The sequence below is a fragment of the Helobdella robusta genome, assembly GCF_000326865.2.
Source record: "Helobdella robusta unplaced genomic scaffold HELROscaffold_12, whole genome shotgun sequence".
In the NCBI taxonomy this organism is placed as follows: domain Eukaryota; kingdom Metazoa; phylum Annelida; class Clitellata; order Rhynchobdellida; family Glossiphoniidae; genus Helobdella; species Helobdella robusta.
The window spans coordinates 4,386,774-4,409,827 of NW_008703664.1; the positions used below are offsets into that span (position 1 = coordinate 4,386,774).

A 23,054-nucleotide genomic window follows, 5' to 3' on the forward strand; every position below is an offset into this window, starting at 1 on the left:
AAGCGAGAAGAAGAAGACGATCGTAAACCGGGGCGTTTAGGTTCATTTAATATATCTGATAAATACTTAGGAAATAATTTAGATTGAGACTTATACATGAACGTGCAAATTTTAAAAATTATTCTATATTTTATAGGTAGCCAGTGCAAGAGAACAAGATATGGAGATATATGAGAAAAGAAAGGGACACGAGCAACTAGACGAGCAGCAGAGTTAAAAGCTTTACTTAAAGGATAGAGTATAGAGTCAGGAAGACCATAGTAGAGCGAGTTACAATAATCAATCCTAGATAAGACTAACGAAGTAACAAGAAAGAGAAGAGTAGGATCATCAAGAAAAGGCAAAAGTTTTTTTATTCTACGTAGATGAAAGTAAGAGCTTCTAGCAACACTATTAATCTGAGAAGAGAGAGACATAGTAGAATCAAAGATAAAACCTAGACTACGAAACTTATGAGAGACATCAAGAGTTTTAGAATCAGGTAAGATAATAGGAGGAATAGTAATTGAGTGTTTAGATTTATTAAAACAAATTAATTCAAACTTAGAAGGATTAAGTTTAAGACACATAGAATCAGACCAAGCGATAATCGAAGAAAGACATAGAGATAAATTATGAAGAACACTATTGAGATTAGATGGAGGAAAAGAAGTATAAATATAAGAATCACCAGCATATAGTTGACTAGAGAAAGAAAAGTTATTAATAATACGAGGTAGTTCAGAAGTATAGAGTATAAATAGAAGAGGGCCAAGGATAGAACCCTGAGATACCCCGAAAGTAAGAGTAGAGGAGTTAGAAGTAGAATTATTGAGAACAACAGAAGAGAAAAACGATTACAGAGATAAGAAGAAAACCAAGATAGACAAGAATCAGTAATATTAAAAGAAAGATGCAGCAGTCTCAAGAGAATAGTATGGTCAACAGTATCAAAAGCTGAGAAAAAGTCAAGAGCAAGAAGAAGAGTAAAATTACTATTGTCACTAGAGAGAAGGATATCATTGTGTATTTTAAGTAAAGAAGTTTCAGTACTGTGAGCAGGTCTGAAACCAGATTGAGATACAGGTAGCAAAGAGTTAAAGTCTAAATAGGATGACAGTTGATTAAAACAACTTTTTCTATTATTTTAGAGATGAAAGTAATATTAGTTACAGGTCTATAATTAGATAAAGGATCTAGGGATGAGTTTTTAAGAATAAGAATAACAATAGAATTCTTATAAAAAGTAGGAAATTTAGAGGTGGAAAGAGATAAATTAACTAATTTGAGAATGATTGGATAAAATATTGAAGAAAATTCTTCAAGTAAATTAGAAGGATGTAGATCTAGAGAACAGGTTGTAGACGACATAGAATTAATAATTTTAGTTAGTTCTAAAAAATTTATTGGAGTAATACAGAGAAAGATTCAGTAGTAAGTTTAGTAAAGTTATGAGAAGAAAAACTAGAATTAGATGTTCTTAAAGAAGTAATTTTATTTACAAAAAAGTCATGAAACTGTTGAGCAGAAAAAGATGAGTGAGAAGATTTTTTATGTAGAAGTTTAGATAGAACAGACCACCTATTTTTAGATGTTGAAGCAGATGTTATAGAATTTCTAAGAAAAGTAGAGTGTTTAGAGAATAGTAGATATTTATAATTAATCAATTCAGATTTATAGATAGAATAAAGAGATTTAGATGGATTTAACCTATAGGCTTTCTCCAGTCTTCTAAGACTTTTCTTGGCTACTACACAAGCATAATCAAACCAAGGAGCCTTACGAGAATATAGCCTATAAGTAAAAGATTTAAGAGGAATAAGCTTATCAAGAATAGAAGTAATGTAGATATTAAAAGCACAGACAAAATCATCAAAATCAGAAAATAAGGTATTATTAAAAATAGTTTCAGTAAAACAGTTTCATGCTGGTCTTCTCTTTATTAAGAGAAGACCAGCATGTGTCAAGCTGTAAAAAGTTCCACTGTCCAAGGATTTTCTGACCAACTTTAATCTACGTTAACGGGAAACACATCCTTTTGTCAAAAACTCTATTTGATTATTTATTTTATTTATTACGCAACTGACCAGAGGACCACGCAGACCACTTGCCCGGTCAGAAAAAAAGAACAAACAAAATGGCAGAAAATGAAAAAGAGATCAATACTAAAAAAATGTCATATCGTGACCACGAAATTAAAAACCATAAAAAAAATGATAACAACGTTGCATTGTCAGCATGACGATCGATCATACAATCAATCAACAATCAATCAATCAAACCTTTCATTCAACAGAAATGTACAATTCATGCACACAAACACGAACCAAAAAACCATTCCACGCACTTTAACAGTCATATAGAAATGACAATTTAAGTAGTATAAGGATAAGTTAGAGTCAAAATGTTAGCCCATGCATCTCCCGAGCAAAATCCACATCCCCTAAACGCAATCATAGGAAAGAGAAAAAGAAATACTCAATATTCACACAATAGTTAAAAATTGGTTTAGGCTTACTAAAGTTATTTTAACTGAAAATTAAATATGTCGGTGACGAAACAATTTACTTAGGCAATGAGTTCCATATTCGAACAATTCTGCTGCCAAAAAAGTATCTGGATATTTGCTGTCGGAGTTAGATTCACGTAGTCTCTAAGGATGTCCACGAGTTGATTGGTAGGATAAGGGAAAAAACAAATCATTCAAATCAATGCTGATAACGTTGTTTAATATTTTGTACACAAAACATATGTCCGAAATTGGTCTGCGATGTTCTAATGTTTGTAATCCCTCTAAGCACAGACAAGTTGTGTACGGAAGATGACGAACTGAAGGAATGAACTTTGTGAATCTCCTTTGCATACTTTCTATCATTGTCAGTTGGTATTTATAGTGAGGATTTCAGACGGACGAGCAATATTCCAATAATGTTCGAACTTATGTGCAGAAAACTTTGGTGAGAATGTCTTTATCTCTTGAAGTAAAACATTTGGTGATCAGGTATGCAAGTGTAGACGCTCTATGAGTGATGTCATTGATGTACCGACCGAAATTGAAACAATTGCCGATTATTACACCAAGATTTTTAAAGTGGTCAAAAGGATTCAAGATGTGGTGATCAACTGTATATTGATTAACAAATGTATTACCAAATGAAAGAAGTAATGAACAATGAGAGCATTTGTTAGGAGAAAGTGGCATTTGCCATTGTTTACTCCAAGCGACAATGTTGTTGATGACTTGTTGCAAGTGAACTGAGTTAGAAGTACGGGAGTACATTTTTACATCATCCGCAAAAAGCAGCATGGAAACATGATGCAGGGGAATACAATCCTCATTATCGTTGATAAAAATGAGGAACAGAGTGGGTCCGAGAACGCTGCCTTGAGGAACACCACTTGTCACTAGTACTGAACGGGAAAGTTTATTTTGAATCTGGACTCTTTATGAACGCTCATGCAAGAATTCAGTCAACCAGCCCAGTAAATTTTCAGTTATAAGGTGAGCTTTTAGTATACAAGCAAGTTTGGCATGAAAAACAGAGTCAAATGGTTTCTGAAAATCGAGGCAGATTGTATCACAGCCTTCTTGTTGAGAATTATTAATTAAGTTGTTGTCTAACAAATTCGATAATAAATTTCTATTAATTTTTTCCATGGCACGGCATGATGAATAGATAAGAGATATCGGTCTATAATTGCTGGGATAATTAGACAATTTTTATTCGCTGGAATGATTATAGCAGTCTTCCATTTAGATGGTATTGAATTATCTTTAAAAGATGGGTTAAAAGTGTGGCATAGTGGAACAGCTATACCAGAAGCACACATTTTGAGTAGAATGTTAGGTATTCCATCGGGACCCACAGAAGTTGTTCTTTTTAGCTTGATTTGTTAGTAACGCCGGTTGGGGAACAAGTAATATTATCATCAGCAGTAAAAACAGTGGCGAAATAATCAGTACTGGACTGAGTAACCAGAGTAATTTTTGAATTAATATAAATGCACAAATTCAAGACATCAAAACAAAATTCTATTTCAACATACTTATATAAAACTTCTATACAAAAAAAATCTTTATATAACGAATTTTTTTTTGTTCCTTAGAATTTTACATACAAAATTGTTTCTCTAGAACGAAAATAATTTTTCTATAACAAACAAAACTTATAAAAGGTAAATATCCGACAAATTTAAAAAAAAATCTTGAACATAGTAAACTGAAAGTTACCTACATTTTGCATTATTGTTTTGCATATTATGGCATAGTGCAGTTATTATATATATATATATATATAAATATACATATGTATATGTATGTATATATTTTTACAGTATTCTATAAATTCTACCGAATGTTTGGCGTATGTTTGTAGTTCGTTTTTTCAATTTTTTTTACTATAGTTTTTTGGTGAATGTTTAGTTTATTAAAATTCAAAATAAACTTATTTTCCGAATTCAGCCATGGCAGTCAGAACTCTGTTTTGTATATATATATATATATATATATATATATATATATATATATATATATATATATATATATTGTTAGATGTTATGTTATGTTATGTTATACATATATATACATATACATCTGTATGTTCTTTATAATTTTAATTATTATACATAATCGGATGTCCAGTATGCTTCCATTTTTATATATAGCTTATCTATGGGCTTATCGTACTCTTTGTGCAATTCAATGAATGAACATCAAGCTAGTTTTGTCTTATATTTTACTTTGCATTGAAGTGAATAACAAAACAGAGTTCTGGCTGCTATGGCTGATCGTGACCAGATTTTATGTGATTTTCAAGTAAAGTTCTTTGTAAAAATTTAAAATTTATTATCCAATTATTTAGCTGTCTAATTTTTATTTCATATAATTAGCAAAAATCTTGTTAAAAAATAACATGACTTGCATAAAAAACTGCCTACACTAAGCTTAGCTTGTCTTATTCTTCTTAAAAGTTGTTAAGAAGAGAATAAATAAGCACTAAATGACTAGGGACTTGACTAGACCTAGACCAATTGGCTGAGTGGCTTATTGCATTAAAATAGTTGACAGATGGCAATAGGTTTTGAAGTTTTGGGAATATTAGGGTCTGACAGACCAATTGACTGAGAAAGGTTAATTGGCTTATTACACCATAATCGTTGACAATAGATAGGTTTTGAAGTTTGTGAATATTATGTTGGCTTATTGTGGATATTATAATAATATTCCCAATCAATCACCATAATATTTCAATCAGCCGCTGTTAAATCCTAATCAGTCAACATAGTATTCACAATTAGCCATCATAGTATTCACAATTAGCCATCATAGTATTCATAATCAGCCACCATATTATCTTAATCAGCCAACATATTATACATTAATAGCATTAGCCAACATGAAATTGCAATCTTTCTACAATTTACCACTTAGTCAATAAAGCCACTTAGCCAATTGGTCAGACCCTATATGTTATGTTTGCTGTTGATTATAAAGTAAATATTATGTTGGCTGATTGTGAATATTTTATTTGCTGATGGATCTGGATTTGACCAATTGGCTGAATAGTATATTAGGTGGCTGATTGGGAATATTATTATCTATTATATTATATTATTCACAATCAATTAAGGTAATATTTGTTAACTTCAAAACCTATAGTTATTACTCATCTCTCAACGATTTTTTTTATGCATTAAGTGTAAGCCACTTAGTGAAAAGCTAATAAAATAAATAAAACCACTCAGCTGATAAAGCAACTCAACCAATTAGTTGGACCCCTTAACACAATGGTTAACTTTTTAACTTTTTATTATAATTAATAAAATTACAATCTTTTCAGAATTTCACAGGAATAGATGATGTCGAAAAGTGCTTGTCAATTTTGGAACAATTTGAATGGAATTTGGAGGTATTATTATATCATCAACTTTTTTTATTATGAACTTGTTGTGTTGATTTGATGCTGTAAGCTAACTTAATAAACTATCTAAAGGCTAAATCTGAACTAAGTTTAAATAAATAACTAAATGAATATCCAATAAAAACTGTTAGAGTTTGTTACTTGTTATTCTTTTCGTTTATTAGTGTTTTGGAAATTTAAAAATTTTAAATAAATTTCAATTTACATTTTTAAATTTATTTCAAATTTCATAATTATTACAATCACCAGAAGCCTGCCAAAACATTATGTGCTATATTTAGAATAAAATTACATGCAATGTTTAAAATATTATGAAAAACATGATTTGAAATAGAATTAACCAATGGAAAAATAATTTGTTCCAATGTTGCACTTGCTGATTTAATGTTCAGTTAAGTGATGATGAATATTATTTTGTTACACAGGAAGCTGTTCAGCATGCTTTAGAAGATTCATTTAATTTGCCTTCAGCACAATATTCAGGAGAAGCAAACATGTCTTCAGACAATCATAATTTACTTTCCAATGCTTCTCATTTATCAGATGTTTTGGCAAATAATCCCTTTTCAAATTTAATAAATATTGAGCCAGCAGATTTTTTTCATTCTTCAAACACATTATTTTCAAATGATCCTTCAAGTGAGGTTTCCCATGAAAGATTTAATCTACCATCCAGATTGTTGAACTTTGATGTTGAGTACAGAAATGAAATTCATATTGCAAAAGTATTTGACAACAAAACTGTTGGTTAGTCATTTAAAAATACGATTATGCTTTATATTTTCAGTATATTGTGATAAAACTTGAATTTGTTTTTTTTTTAGTTTTGATGCAAATGCTCTGATAAGCTTTGAAAATTTTCTTGACATAACTTTTCAGGATATAATTTATTTGTTACGTTGCTGAGATACAATATGAAGATGGTTAACAAATTGTTAACAGATTTATAAAAAATATAAAATGATTCCTTGAAGCGTAGACTATACCTACTAGGAAACTTCTTTGAAAGTAGAATAAAAGAATAATATGGCTTATGAAGGCACTGAGATTGATTTTACTTATAAAGAAAATGATGGAAGAAAATTTTGTGTGGTTGAACCAAGTACATGGAAATGTGGAACTTTCAGTTGAATCAGTTTGGTTTAATTTTTTGAGTGTTAGTGGTTTTCCAAGTTATATTTATTGCATGCAGTTTTCCAAGTTATATTTCTTGCAATGAAAATAAAAATGGAATAAAATTTAGTTAAGTTTAAAACTAGATATAATGATAATTTGCATTCAACATGTTTAAAGTTTCTAGTTATCTAAAGGTAATGAAATTGTATAAATACAATTATAAGAATTAATGACATAAGATGAAGAAAAAGGTCAGGCTTAATGGAAGAAAAATATTTGTTTCAGTCTGTAGGCCTAAAGCTAAAGGGGATACTTAGTTAACCATAGCAATGAAAACTCAACAGTTTAATAGTTTCGCAGACTCAAGCTCAACTAAATACTTTAATATTATTAAAGTATTTTTTATTATTATTAAATAATACTAAAGCTTACTTTAATATTTATATTTATATCTCTTGAATGTTTTACAAATCATTGTTGTGGTATATTTTAATATTGCTGTCGCTCATCGCCACATTCTCTCATTACTTGGGTTTTTTTCAATATTTCCTTCTATTCTGAAAAAGCACGATATTAATTTGTGATCTTTTTTCAGACCGTTTTGTGGTTAAAATGTGTTTACTATCAGTTTTATGATTTGTCATTGTATTTTGTATTTTTCTAGAAAAGTTGTTTGTTTTCCGGAATGTGTGAATGTTGATAAGTTTGCTTCATTCGTTTTTGAATGTTGTATTTGTGAAATGGTGATAGTGGTGATGATATTGATGAAATTTTTATAAATCAATAGTTTGACAGTGAAGTAAAATGAATTGCTGATAAAGTTGTCTCTCAACATGTAATTCAATGTAGAAAAGAGCCATTAGCTCTTTGGTCCAGTGTTGAGTGATGTAAATTGTCTTCCAGCAAGGAAAAACCTCAGTTTAAAATAAATCTGCTGAATGAAAACAAAGAAACTTAGATAGGTGTTTATGAAATGTATGTTTTTAGATAATTATAATTTTTTTTTTTTTTTTTTATTAAAAATCAGGATCTGACGGACGCAGAAACTGTAACAACATGCAAGGCAGTGAAACAAAATTAAACAAATAAGTGAGAAAATAAATACAAAAAGTGAGGAAGAGAAATGATAAAACATGAAAAATAAAATATGTTAGAATAAAATAAATAATAATAACAAGACAAATAAAAGAAAAGTAATTGACAATGGAATATAAAATGAAGTAACGGCAAATTGATAGACAAGATGATGACTTAGTGGGTTAGTGAGGTGATCGATAGATAAAGGCTAGGAATGTGTGAGAAAAAGTTTAATGAGTATTAATATATTTGATGACTTATTAATAGACTAAATGATGACTTAGTGAGTTAGTGAGGTGATTGATAATAGGCTGATTGATAATAGGCTAATTGTAACTAGAAACAACTGTGGAATGTTATTTAAAGATATTTTTACAGATGTTTTCTAGGGTGCCACTAAGAATACTGCACAGTCTTTTTTAAAAATTTGTACAGATAAAGTTAGAAATCAATCAATCAATCTTCGTTTTGCGTCCAGAGACCCGGTTTCCCGAGGTAGGACGTTGTTTTCTTTGCCATCAACTTTTTGCGCCAAATTAGACGATCAGTTGTATCCATTTCATTTAAATTTAGAGCTTTCATGTCTTGCTCGATTGTTTGCGACCAGGACTTCTTTGGACGGTCTTTGGGACGTGTGCCAGGTACTTAAACATCTGCAAGAGAAGTTATGGCACTGTTTCCACTTTGTTTGACATGACCAAACCACCGCAGATGGTGTTGCCGGCATTCGTCCTTTATATCATCTAAACCAGCACGACGAAGAATTTCGGTAGATTTGATGTGGTCCTTCAGACTAATTCGTTGCATCCATCGGAGCATTTTCATGTCGGTTCGTTGAAGTTGTTGTTCCAGTTTGGTTGTCATTTTCCATGTTTCTGCACCATATAACAAGACCGGACGTATCACAGATTTATATAGTCTTGATCGTAGTGGTAGTGGGACGTCACGCCGCATCAATATAGAGGCAAGGAGATGCCATTTATTCCAGGCTGCACGTATGCGTGCTCGAACGGCAGCTTCAGCTGTTCCAGTACAATCCAGAACATCCCCTAGATATTGAAACGATGTGACTTTCTCTATTTTAATGGCTTCAAAAACAGTGCTATTTCGAATTTGTTTTTGTGGATTGATGCAAGTAGGACAAACAAAATTGGACACTTTAGATAAAGTACCAATTATTTTTGAACAACGTTTGTGACACCACTGGTTACACTGCTGACACTTGATTGAATTGTTACCTACACCAGCTTTACAAACTGAACAGGGCCATCGTCCAGTAGCTGTGGATTGGATGGGTTCACCAGTGTTCATTGCTTTGGTTTTGCTGATGTTGACTTTGAATCCATGATCGGCGAGTCTGGTGTTCCAATCTTCAAACATCTGTGCTGCATTCTGCTCAGACGTGGCTGTTAAAACGATATCATCAGCATATACTAGATTCCCTATGTCACTAGTGCGTATCGGTTTTGTGATTTCTCCCATCACAGTTATAAATAACAGTGGACTGAGAATCGAGCCTAACAACTCCAACGCCGATGTCTAATGCATTTGTGTTTCCAACCGTAGTGCTGACAAGAGTCTTAGTATTCGTATACATTTCCATCACAAGTCGAACAAGATATTCTGGAATGAGTTTTCGACGTAGACTCCACCTGATTGCTTCACGGGGAACTCGATCAAATGCTTTTTCAAGGTCTACAAAAATGTCTGATAGTTGTTGATTGCGAGGTACTTCTCTTGCAGTTGCCGAGGGATGTGAATTGCATCAATTGTTGATTTCCCCGCTAGGAAACCAAATTGATAATGATTTTCTCGACAATTTTCAGGGAGTGTTGTAACAGACGTATACCCCGATATGACGAACAGCTCAATGGATCACCTTTACCTTTGTATAACGGGACTGTCATGCTAAAGTTCCATTCAGTCGGCATTGAGCAATTTCTTCAAATTTCACGGCAAAGTTGTAGTAACGTTTGGATACCTGCAGTACCAGATGCTTTGATAATGTCATTTAGTCTAGATCCCTGCTGCCTTTCCATCCTTCATAGTTTTCAGAGCTTCTGTAAGCTCCTCTACAGTGATGTCTGGAATCGGACCTTCGATGGGTGGAGCGTCAAAGTTGACATTGATGGGATTTGTTTCGTTTAACAGACGGTTGAAGTATTCTCTCCACTGTAGCTTGATCTCATCTTGTTCAAGAACCATCTCATTTTTGTCATTTTTAATACATGAGGCACCAACTATGTCTTTTTTCGTACGCTTTGCTTGTTTTGCTATACGATACTGAGATTTCATTTGTTCGCCTTTGCTTTTAGTGAGCCACTCTTTGCACTGATCTGTCCGAGCCAGTGCAACTTGACGTCTTGCATAGTTGTTCTTCTCACGGAAAATTTTATGGTCATCAACAGACTTTGATTTTTGCCATTGCTTGTATGCAACTTTCTTTTCAGCTATTACATTTTGTACACTGTCATTCCACCACCAAGTGTCCCGTTCATGCTGACGTTTTGTACCAGTTTTCCCACAAACTGTAGTTGCAGCGTTCATCAAAACGGTTTTGTATGTACTCCAATCTGTACTGGTTTGCGATTGGTGGTCTAACTGTGTGGCGACAATCTGTTGAAATGTTTCTCGATGAACATTGCTTTTCAGCTTCCACGTTTTGATTCTTCGAGGCATTTGTTTAGACTTATGTTTTGTCAGACAGTTCGACAACCAGGTCTGCCACAAGGAGTCTATGTTGGGCGACACATGATGTTATGAGATGTTCCAACCTCTTTCCAAAATATGTATTCAGTAAACAAAACCCGTGACTTTCAGCAAACTCAAGGATGCGGTTGCCATCTTCATTCCGTTTTCCATAGCCAAAACCGCCATGTACGATGTCAAAACCATCTATTTTCTCTCCAACGTGGCCATTGAGATCGCCTCCATTCAGGATTGTTTCAGATTTTGATATTGTTGAGATGGTGTCAGAGAATGCAGTCAGTCCAGAAGTCATTTTTCATCTCTTCTGATTCGCCTGTCTGTGGTGCGTATGCAGAAAAAATAATCATTGTTCGAAAAAGTTAGAAAATTAGTTATATTTAGCAAAAGACCACAATTTTCTGTTTCTGAAATTAAAAAAAGCTAGGTTGTTCTTAACTTTTCTTTTTGTACTGTCGCATGGCAAATCATAATGATTAAAACTAACGATCCTCAAAAACAAATGAAAATGCCACAAACTAATGAAGTAATTCGTGGGGCTATATAAGGAAAAACTGCAATACCATTCTGATAAGTATTCAAGCTGCTGATGAGTGTTCAGTAGGGACTAAACATGTTTCCAGTCAGTCCAAACGATACTATTCTTTTTTCTTTTTACTCCTAGGCACTGCTCTTCCTGGTTTGTTGAACAATAAGGTAAAAAAGTTTCTATGAAAAATTATTTTTATATAAAATTAATTTAATGCTAAATTTTTTCTATAAAACTGTTAAAATTTCACATACGTGAGCGTGGTTTTAAATAATATTTGTTTCTTTAACTTTTTATTAGGTTATATATATTGATGTTCTCAAAATTATCATATGGAGCGTATATGAATACACATTGCATGTGATAGGCGGTGATCTCTCTGCATTCGAACCTAGTCACTGCAACAGCAGGACCAAACAGGCGCCTTTAACCATTACGCCATCGTGATGGTGGGTCACCTGGTACGTTTTCAATCATGGTGGATAAATTAGTTAGCTATTTGTCAGCATTAAATGTTGGAATTGAAATTGAAACATGACAGTAGCTCTCTAAGATTTTTTTATTGTTGATAATAAAGACAATATTTTTGAAAAACTGTTACGCCATATGCATGGTAATACAATAATTCAGAGCAAAGAAATTTTTAGCACCGGTCTGTTGAACAAAATATTAACAATGAATCATCAATAATATCATACCCTGAAGATTAGCGTAATCAAGCCATACCACAATTTTAAAGTTATCGTGCAATCAATAGCATTTGATGCTCAATTCGTAACCATGTATGCTATACTCTTCAGTTCCTTATGACTGTTGATTTCATGGTCAGAATTAGGAATAGGACGAATCCGAGAGAATGAGATTTGTGGTATTTGAACCCAAGTGATGGATTCATACGGATCCAAATCCTGATTCAAGGTGCATGCGCGTTCATAATTAAGTGTGTTTCAAACCAAAATTCATTCTGATTTAGAAAACTGCGAACAGAACAATCAACAATTTGGCTCATCACGATTAAACCCACACCATTTCACCACGTTATTTGGAAATGACATTTAATGTTAAATTTTACTCTAGTTACAAACACGTTTTGTAAGTTTATACAATTTTTCTTTTCTGCTTGTAGTTAAAACTATTCAATTATACTATATTATACTATCTTTTTAAATTCAACCTTGTTCGATAATCAAGAATCCGATTTTCACTTAATCTGTTGTGTTGGATTCGACGAATTCTTATCTTACCAGATCTCGAGATTCGGGTCCTTATCCGAATTCTGAACCGTCACATTCTTAGTAAGAACCCTTTAAAGGACGCATAAATGTTTGGGAAAAAAGGTCAAAGATGGGAGAACAGTGTGGGAGGAGTGTACAAAAGACCTGCAATAAAAAGATGCTAGGTTACTTTGCATGGTAGATGTTTTAAACTTTTTCATCAAAACTGCAGTCCACGGAAAATCCTTTGCCATGTATTGCGTTTACAAGGACAAAATTTAAATTTTACAAATTATTTGATTAAGTTTAAAAAACTCAACCAATGCATATTGCATTCATATAAGTACACGTTCAAGTCAAATGAGAAGTAAGAATGCATTATAAGGTTGAAAATAATTCAATATGATTTTTATTTTCAGGTGATTTAAAAACAATTTTAAGCGAAATGATAAGAGTTCCAATATCGAAATTCAATCTATGTGGATGGGTACACAAGAACGATCATCTCGTCATGGACAGTGTAAGTTCTCAATAAATTATTGAATTTTTTATTTTTGCTCTACTCATTGTAATAAGAGTTAATTTAACCGATTAAGTTGATGTAGTGAAAAACAGATGGAAATTCGATTTTTTTTACGTTCATCGTTAATCTATTCCACGTGGCAAGTATTGTAGGTGAGGTCGTGACGACCTATGGGCAGATTATCAAAATTTGATTTGATAATATTTAATATTATCCGGAATTTTGTGTATAAATATGCATACGGATAAAAGATGAACATTTAGGTATAATGCTATATAAGGCTTGGTGTAAGCGAAATGGTTGTAAATTATGTTTGATATTTTGATACTCCATTAATTATTTGATTTCAATTCATTCTTGTCTATGAAGGATGTTTTGCGAGATCTCCATCTTCCGCTGGACAACACATTGTTCATATTGACTCCAGATCTACCTGTTGTATCAAACCCTGAAAACAAAATGTATTTTAAAGTTTTTTTTAATGATTTGCAAGTTTTAATTATTAAAATAACGTGATGATAGAAATAAGTTCTTTGTATGTTTTTCAATTTTGTGTTAATAACAATTTATATATAATTTAATATTTTATTTTTTATATGTTGTCTATTTTATTTTGTTTATCTTCATTTTATATTATTGCCGACTCTCATGTTGTGGCAGATTGCATTCAATGTGACACTTCAACACAACATCACTTAAATAAAATTTATTGGCACGATCATTGCACCTAACCAACCTATCAACTTTATACAATCCATTGACTCAAAACTATCAAAATTCAATTCTATCACAGCAATCCATCAATATTGAAACCATTACACAATTATAATAGCACAATCTGTTGTTGCTGCTGTTGCCCTTCCTAGACGTCCAGGGGAGCCCCAAACCAGTTTGCCACTTCCACCGGGTTCCTCCACAGATCTATTATTTTTAGATGTGTGCGATTTTTGAGGCAGCTGAACAGATGGGGGACATCGTATGGTTATTGGTGGCAGAAAGGACAGATGTTGTTGACCCCACTGTCGATTCTTGATTTGTAGCTGCCGAGAAAGATGCTGTGGCCAGAGCGGAGCTGGGCAAGGGTCCGTCTGATTGCCCTGGGCAAACTTTCTTCAGATTTTTCTATTTTAGGGGAGGCCATCCGTTGAGCAGCACTGGCGCCATATATGACTCAGAGGCGGCTTTGGCGGCGTTACTTTGGAGGATGGATGAGGCAGTTTTCAAGGAGGCGTAGTCAATGGCAACTGGCAGCACAGAGTTTACCGTCTTCATCCATCTCGAACTGAGGGTGGTCTTCAAGCTTCGATCGGATGGAGGTTGTTTTGTGATGATGTGGCGCGATGGCTAGGGTTATGGCATTGTAGAAGTAGTTGGGAGGAGATAAGATCAGAATGTTGCTTTAGGGTTAGCATCTGGCATTCTGAGTGCAGGTGCTGCTCCGACGTGATTTTATGGCAGCTTGTGATCAGGCGAAGGGCAGCATTTTGAGTGCGTTGGAGGCGGTTGAAACCGGTGTCGGACGTCAGCGGGGACCAGGAAGAACTGCATACTCGATTGTGGAGCGCAATCTGTTTTTAAAACCGGTCATCTTGGATCTCCAAAATTACTATCCAACTTATCAAAAAACATTGACAAACATAAAGATTATTCTACTTGCAATCAATGTTTTTATAAATTTATTTTAAAATTAGTTTTTACAATTTTCATTACGAGCCGATGTCCTTAAATCGTCTAGCTTTATATGCAATTATTAACTTTTTAAACATGAATGTGGTTATTTTTTGGTTACCGCATTACAAAAGCATTTTCTCTCTTTACTATCATGCAACTACTGCGCTAGATAAGTGTAAACATCATTATGTACCAACTTTAATCTTGATCTACAATATAACAGTCAAAGTATTTAATACTTGTCAGCTAGGTGTATTCTGCAAAATTACTACGTTTATTATAAGTGGTTCATTTTTTAACTTATGAACCAAACTTCCTTTTGAGATAGCGAAAACAGATTTACAACTGCCAGAACTAGCTAGCTACCAATAATTAATCTAATTTTTTCAACAATTTATGTCCACACTGCTTCAAGTATAAACTTAGTGCCGTCAGCTGATAGACAGATCTCTTTATTCAATTTGGTGTTTTTTTCCTTATTTTCCTTTGACACACGGCGAATCAAAATGGAACAGTGATGCTAAAAAATGTGTATTAAAGAAAACACACTAGCTACAATTTTGAACAATGTTTTATATCATCCGTTAAGATAATAATTTGAATTTATTTAACATTTGAGTTCACCGTTGTTATTGATAATTTAAAAATTAATAATATTAGTTTTGTAGTTTTGTAATTATCTCAACTTGAATAATATTTGCAGGGGAGATCCCGTGTTGGAAGAGTACAGCTTGTTAATAAAGAATACAGACACCAAGCAAGAAATAAATATCAAATGCTTGGGCCAGAAAACCGTTGAAGAGGTGTGCCTATAAAGTTTATTATATTTGCATTATTTTTTATTATTGATTAGCACTTTTTATTTTCAAAATTTAGATATTATTGTTTAGTTTTACAATTTCTTTTTAATATGAATTGTTCTGGCATGTCTACTCGACTACTTCTGTAAATGATGTCCAGTATATGATGTTGTAGATTTTTGAATGTTGGTTGACTTAATTTTAAATGATTTGGTATGAAATTTACCTATTAGAAAATAAATGATTACACTTTTTTCTATACACTAAATATTTCTTATTGCAGTCTTTGCAGTCTTATTTATTTTGAAATTTTGGTTTTTGATGCAAAAATGTCAACTATTTATACATGTATATGCACCTCTATACATTTCATTATTTGTTCAGCAGCTTTTCATATCTATCAATCAATCAATCTTCGTTTAGCGTCCAGAGACCCAGTTTCCCGAGGTAGGACGTTGTTTTCTTTGCCATCAACTTTTTGCGCCAAATTAGACGATCAGTTGTATCCATTTCATTTAAATTTAGAGCTATCATGTCTTGCTCGATTGTTTGCGACCAGGACTTCTTGAGCCAGGTACTTCAACATCTGCAAGAGAAGTTATGGCACTGTCTCCACTTCATTTGACATGACCAAACCACCTCAGACGGTGTTTCCGACATTCTTACTTTATATCATCTAAACCAGCACGACGCAGGATTTCGGTAGATTTGATGTGGTCCTTCAGACTAATTCGTTGCATCCATCAGACCATTTTCATGTCGGTTCGTTGAAGTTGTTGTTCCAGTTTGTTTGTCATTGGCCATGTTCCTGCACCATATAACAACACCGGACGTATCACAGATTTATAAAGTCTTGATCGTAGTGGTAGTGGGACGTCACGCCGCATCAATATAGAAGCAGCTTTTCATATCTACTCTTCTTCATTTTAGTTTTACTTTTATTAACAGTTTCATAATATTTTACTGATTTCTGATCAATGTCTAACAATTTTTCAAAAAGTTGAAAATTTCTTGTTTTCAAAACAGTTGAAAAATGATGTATATTGTTGCTGGTCGATACCAATGAGGCACCAGGTTTGGACGGGTTGGCCAGCTCACGCACATTTCTCCGATAAGGTCTCTTATTTGCATTGTTATTAATAACTTTCATCTATTTTTTCTTTACTTTAATATTTAAGTTGCATTTTATAATTTCTCCAACTTATTTTTTCGTATCAAATATTTTTTCACTAAGATGACCATATCTGAACTTGGTATGTCAAAAGTATCAACATTGGAGGTAAAGAGCTTAAGGACAAAAAATAACAACGTACAAAGTTCATCAGTTGACAGAGAACCCCACGTGGTAAGTTCATTTCATTTTAATCCTAGCAGAAATATTTTCATCGTTTAGCTGTTTTGTATTGCTGTTGATTGCTTGCTTGCTTTTATAAAATTTTAAGTCATTTTTTGCTAATAAAATTGTTTTTAATATATACCTTTTTGCTTAATATTTAAATTTTTATCGTCAATTTTTATTTTTACCGTTGTTTTTTGATATTTATCGCTGTATCATATGGTTAGTTGTTACATGCATCATTTGTACGTATTTTTATTTTGTACAATTGACGTATTCACATTAGGCAGTGATCATCAGTTCACTATAAATATCGAGATGAATGTCAGTGTGCTTCTTAGTTTCAGGTTTCAGAGATGTTCCTCATATACTGTGCTATTGTAGAAATGATTCGCTCTCAAGATTTTTTGCTTATATTTCATTTCAAATTGCTTTTCATCTAGCCTAGGTTTTGATTTGTTTAGAATGCTACATAGTTCTTTCATATACAATTTAACAGGTTGACTTAGACGTTGACAGTGATAATGATGATGAAACGTATGACGATGCAATGGAAATTGAAAACTTTTCTTCATCTGCTTTAAAGCCACTCAGTCAGTATTTCTTTCTTCATTCATCACTCCATTGCATGAGCTTTTTTATTTTTTTAGGTAGATGCTACCTTATTTTTTTGCCAACTTTTAAGATTTTACGATTAATTTTTTAAAATTTTTATTCCTAAATTTCAATAACATAATAATAAATAATAAAATTTCAATGTACTTTAAGAGAATAGTTCTTGCATGCAGTTTTCAAAGTTTCGAAGTAAAGGGAACTTTTGATTGTTGATGGCGATAATGTTGGTGATATAACAAGTGATTCATTGAATACATTACATGAGCGGAGAGTATTTAGGTTTATATAAAGATGTGACATAAAGATCCCTGCTTATCACACGCTTCCTGTTTGATGCGTCATTTGGCATGTATTAATATACTATGCTTTTGCTGTTTATTTCTCTGAACGTAGAAAGAGTATAATAGACCTTCAATTTTTTAACCTTTTCCTAGCAATCAATCTTCGTTTAACGTCCAGAGACCCAGTTCCCCGAGGTAAGACGTTGTTTTCTTTGCCATCAATTTTTTGCGCCAAATTAGACGATCAGTTGTATCCATTTCATTTAAATTTAGAGCTTTCATATCTTGCTCGATTGTTTGCGACCTGGACTTTTTTGGACGGCCTTTGAAACGTGAGCCAGGTACTTAAACATCTGCAAGAGAAGTTATGGCACTGTCTCCACTTCGTTTGACATGACCAAACCACCTCTGACGGTGTTGCCGGCATTCGTCCTTAATATCATCTAAACCAGCACGACGCAGGATTTCGGTAGATTTGATGTGGTCCCTCAGACTAATTCGTTGCATCCATCGGAGCATTTTCATGTCGGTTCGTTGAAGTTGTTGTTCCAGTTTGGTTGTCATTTTCCATGTTTCTGCACCATATAACAAGACCGGACGTATCACAGATTTATAAAGTCTTGATCGTAGTGGTAGTGGGACGTCACGCCGCATCAATATAGAGGCAAGGAGATGCCATTTATTCCAGGCTGCACGTATGCGTAATGGTAGTGGGATGTCACGCCGCAAACGTATATATTATAGCATATATTAGATTCCAAATGTCACCAGTGCGTATCGGTTTTGTGATTTCTTCCATCACACTTATAAATAACAGTGGACTGAAAATCGAGCCTTGGTGAACTCCAACGCCGATGTCAAATGCACTCCAATCTGTACTGGCTTATATAAATAAATAAATAACCAAATAAAAGAATGAACAAAGCTAAACAATAAAAATTGTTTGATGAAATTTTGAAAAATATTTTTAAAATATAAAGAAATTTAATTTTGATCGTTGATCGTTTTTTCTTACAAAGTGCCTGAAAATTCGACTGACCAAGTAGCTGCTACAGAGTCATTCAGCAATGAATTCCAAAACAGGTATTTTTCGATTTTTTTATCAAATTTTTTTTGTTAAAATTTGCTCATTTTATAACACTTAAATCATTTAGGTTAGTTATTTTATTTTTCCATACCATTTGAATTAATTTAAGAGTTTGCCTGCCTTGTATACTGTTTTGCATTGTATTGTATTGTATTATATAATTGTCAATTAAGTTTAATGAATACACATATGTAAAACAATCTAATTTATCATTCATTTGTGAGTAATAAAAACTTTAATTTTTTATTTCACGTTAGTATATTCTGGATAATTTATTCATTTTTGTTTTACGTTATCTTTATGATCATGCTAATCTTGTCCAGGGTGGCCCACTACAAGAATTTATTTTCTTATTCCGGGTCTCCCGATCTCAAATTTTGTTTGTTTTTGTTTGGATCAAATAAAATATTTGAATTTGAAATTATATTATATTGTATTATGTTCTGTTGTGTTGTAATGTATTGTGTTGTATTGCATTTGTGTTGTGTTTTGTTGTATTGTGTTGTATTGCATTGCATTGCATTGTTATATTGTATTGTATTGTATTGTACTAGATATGGTGAACCCCACCCTATCTTCTACATTGGAAGTCTCGATGATGCTGTCCGGGATTCATTACTCTGTAAAGCAAGAGAGGTTCGACCTTTGCTTTTTTGATTACCAACCTGTCTTTCTGTTATTTAGAATAGCTAATAAAAATCATTATAATTCTTTCTATTCGTGAATGAATGTTGCTGTAAATATTTTTTTTTATTCTTTCGCAGAGAAAAATGCTTGCTGTATATCTGCATCATGACAACAGCATTCTCTCAAACGTTTTCTGTTCGCAAGTTCTGTGCAAAGAATCACTTGTTTCCTATCTAACAAATAATTTTATCTGTTGGGCTTGGGATCTCACATTTCAATCTAATCGGAAAATGTTAGCTCACCTTATTTAAACTTATAACTTCTCAGTATTTAGTTCTGTTTAGCAGTTTTTTCAAAGCATCATCAACTTTTCTAACAGAAAGAAGAAATGCTACTGGTGGGAGTAATAAACAGTATAGAGTTGAGAAATGCATTGGTTTTCAAATTCAGTAATTTGTTTGGATTTATTATTATTATTAGTAGTAGTATTATGATCGATTAAGTAGTATTATTAGTAATGGCATCTAGGCTGGTGTTGAGGCAGCATCTGAATATCTTTTATTGAAACTTTATTTCAACAGTGATAAAAACTTGCAGAATCCTCAAGCATGCTATAATAATTGGCATTAATCATCTTTAGCCTAGTAACGACCAGTGAATGATCAGAAAATGACAGGAGGTTAGACCACGTTTTGTGCTGCCAAGGAAGCATGTGTTATCACCAAATCAATTGTATTACCATCTTTATGAATGGAGCCTCACCATCTGAACAAAAGCAAACGAGTTAAGAAAATCTCGAAATGCAGTCATACAGACATCATCACTATGATTTACCTGCATGTAAAAGTCTACTGTAATCAGCAAATTATCTACTTGTAAACAAACGAACGACAGTAACTGGCCGAACTCGCCGATAAAAACCCACCTCACAGCCCTTGAACCCGGTCGATAATTCGCAACTACCACCAATGACTCCAGTGTTAACTTTAACATTACTGTCAACGACTCAAACGAATCAAAAGCATGTTTAAGATAAGATTAAATATTTAGTTTATAAAAGTCCATACTTAGCAACTTTGTTACGATTGATTTAATGAAATCCGATAGTGAGACTTGAGAGTTCTTAGGAGGCTAAAATACCGAGAAATGGACTAGAACAGTAGCTTTTCCATAATAAATCAGAGAAGAAATGTGATTAATTACAATTTTTGGACCATATTGTTTTTGCCATGTATATTGAGCTAATTTGATCAATTTTAAACCGCACAGCTTGTTACAAAACTGCACCAAACACTTTGGAAGCATGACATCAAGTTCAATAAACAAAAAAATTGAATCATCTGACAGTTTACCTGTTCTTCTCATTATATCGAGAAATAGAGGGACTAATGAAGTGCTTGAACTTATTGAAGGTAATTTTCAGGCATTTGTTTTGATTGTGTATATGATTTGTAATAACTTTCAACTTTCTGCCGTTTCAGGTAACGGTACCTTAATCGAAATCATGCCCCGACTGATACATGCTGCTGAATTAAACAGAGCTCAGATGGAAAGTGAAATTTCTGAAGAAGTATCCCAATTTAAATTTTTTTCTTATTTTATTTTTTATATACAAGTAGATCGATTTTAAATTCTCATGCATATTTCATTGCGTAGTTTCATGTTTTGATTTTATTCACGCTTATATCACAATATTGGTCCCAACACCGACCCCTGAGGAACTCCAAACTTTATGTTCTTAATTCTAGACCAGGTTTTATTGTAAAAAATCTGTTCAGTACGATTTGAAAAATATGATGTGAACCATGCGAGCACTGTCCTCTTTACACCAAAATCTTCACATAATCTCCGCAGTAGAATATCATGATCAACACAATCGAAGGCTGCACTCATATCTAGGAAAGCAACCAGCGATACATATTGGTTATCCATCACTGCGCACAAAGTTGAAAAAACATGTAACAAGGCTGTTTCTGTCGAATGATATTTTCTGTATCCTGACTGATTACTATGCAACAAATTATTTTTAGACAAATGGTTTAACAGCTCGTTAGCGACAATTCTTTCCATTACCTTAGATATGAAGCGAAGATTTGATATTGGCCTATAATTGGTAATATCATTGACATCATGATCTATTCCTTTAAGAAGTGGTATAACCATTGCATGTTTAAAGGATGCAGGAACGATGCCATTAGTCAAACACAAGTTGATTAAACTTGTCAAAAACCCAGAGAACAAACCAATGTGTTTTTTGAAGAAATACGTTGGAAGGCAATCAAGTAAACATGTTTTCGTTGGACAATTTGTAATTATTTTTATTATTTCTTTTTCACTATATTTCCGGAATACTAGCAACCCACTGCCCATTTCAATCTCCCTCTCAAGAAAAACTTATTCGTTACCAGCCGTTGCATCTCGAACTCGTTCAATTTTATCGTTAAAAAATTTTAGAAAGCCATCACTAGTGTGCACCGTTTCAGTCTTATCAATATTGTCAACAGAGGCTTTGCAAAGTAGTTTATTTAGTGCATTCCATAATTGTTTTGGCCTGTTTCTATTCTCATTAACCAAATTTGACCAAAAACAGTTCTTTATCTTGGCCAAAACCAACTTCTTTGATTTCAGTGCACTAATCCATTTATCTTTTCCATCACTTGATATTGAGTTCCTATAATTTCTTTGAGCTTTCAACAGAGTCTTTTATGCTCCCGACATTCATTATCATACCATGGCACCACAGAATCATGACGACATTCTACTCTGTGTAGCGGTGCAACTATATCTAAAATTCTTCTTATTTCATTTTCAAATAGGTCAAACAACTTGTCAACATCTGTACCGTGGTCAGAATATATTCCACCTGGATAAACCATTACATCAGAAATACACAAACCACTACTGGAAACAATCAAATCCAGTGTTTCACCTAAGTTATGAGTGGGTTGGTCGATCCAATTCTTCAAACAAAAATCATCAAATAACTCCAACAATGATCTGGTATGCGGACATTCTTCTCTATCGACACGAACATTGAAATCACCTACCAAGACAAGATCTGAAACCAGCAAGGACATATTTTCCAAAATACATCTAAGTTCCCTAAAGAAAGCAGTTGTGATAGGCATTGATCCAGGTCTATATGTAGCCAACAAACCAAATTCATGTTTACCATATGTTATTCTTGTTGCTATTGCCTCAAACGTAGCTAAAGATGGTAAATCAAATCGTGTGTATCTGAACCCTGTTTTAAAATAGATTATCAATCCCCCATGATATTGTTATAACCGACCCCTTGAACTTGTAGAGTATGGTTATTTTTCTTTACGCGGATTCTTGATTCCTAAACAGACTTATTTTAGATGACTTTATTAGAAAGAAAACAGAGCTGGCAATTGACGTAATCGATCACTCGTTCGTTCGATCGTTAAAATCGTTGGAATACAAAACAATAATTAATCAACAGTTAAATCACAGGATAAAACTAATCGTCAATAATTAAGCTCTTCTCGTCAGATGTTTCTTGACCGTAAATCCTAAGTATCCACTTCTCGGAAGATTATCGTAATTCA

At 33.1% G+C, this 23,054-nt stretch overlaps 3 protein-coding genes across 3 annotated transcripts; 2 read left to right on the plus strand and 1 right to left on the minus strand.

Annotated features, from left to right (window-relative positions):
• Positions 1-2,632: 2,632 nt before the first annotated feature.
• HELRODRAFT_73029 (hypothetical protein) lies at positions 2,633-2,854 on the minus strand (the record flags this gene model as incomplete). Its single annotated transcript, XM_009013796.1, has 1 exon — positions 2,633-2,854. The coding sequence occupies one exon, from the start codon at positions 2,852-2,854 to the stop codon at positions 2,633-2,635; it is 222 nt and encodes a 73-aa protein (XP_009012044.1).
• A 1,589-nt stretch (positions 2,855-4,443) lies between these two features.
• Positions 4,444-8,105, plus strand: HELRODRAFT_168117 (hypothetical protein; the record flags this gene model as incomplete). The annotated part of the gene is made up of 4 exons (XM_009013797.1): positions 4,444-4,449; positions 5,820-5,888; positions 6,326-6,647; positions 8,044-8,105. 4 exons carry the CDS (start codon positions 4,444-4,446, stop codon positions 8,103-8,105), a joined length of 459 nt encoding a protein of 152 aa, XP_009012045.1.
• A 4,567-nt stretch (positions 8,106-12,672) lies between these two features.
• Positions 12,673-22,740, plus strand: HELRODRAFT_168118 (hypothetical protein; the record flags this gene model as incomplete). The annotated part of the gene is made up of 12 exons (XM_009013798.1): positions 12,673-12,727; positions 12,962-13,062; positions 13,435-13,526; positions 15,440-15,539; positions 16,771-16,881; positions 17,372-17,465; positions 18,788-18,851; positions 19,410-19,491; positions 19,620-19,774; positions 20,752-20,894; positions 20,964-21,052; positions 22,534-22,740. 12 exons carry the CDS (start codon positions 12,673-12,675, stop codon positions 22,738-22,740), a joined length of 1,293 nt encoding a protein of 430 aa, XP_009012046.1.
• Between the last annotated feature and the right edge of the window lie 314 nt (positions 22,741-23,054).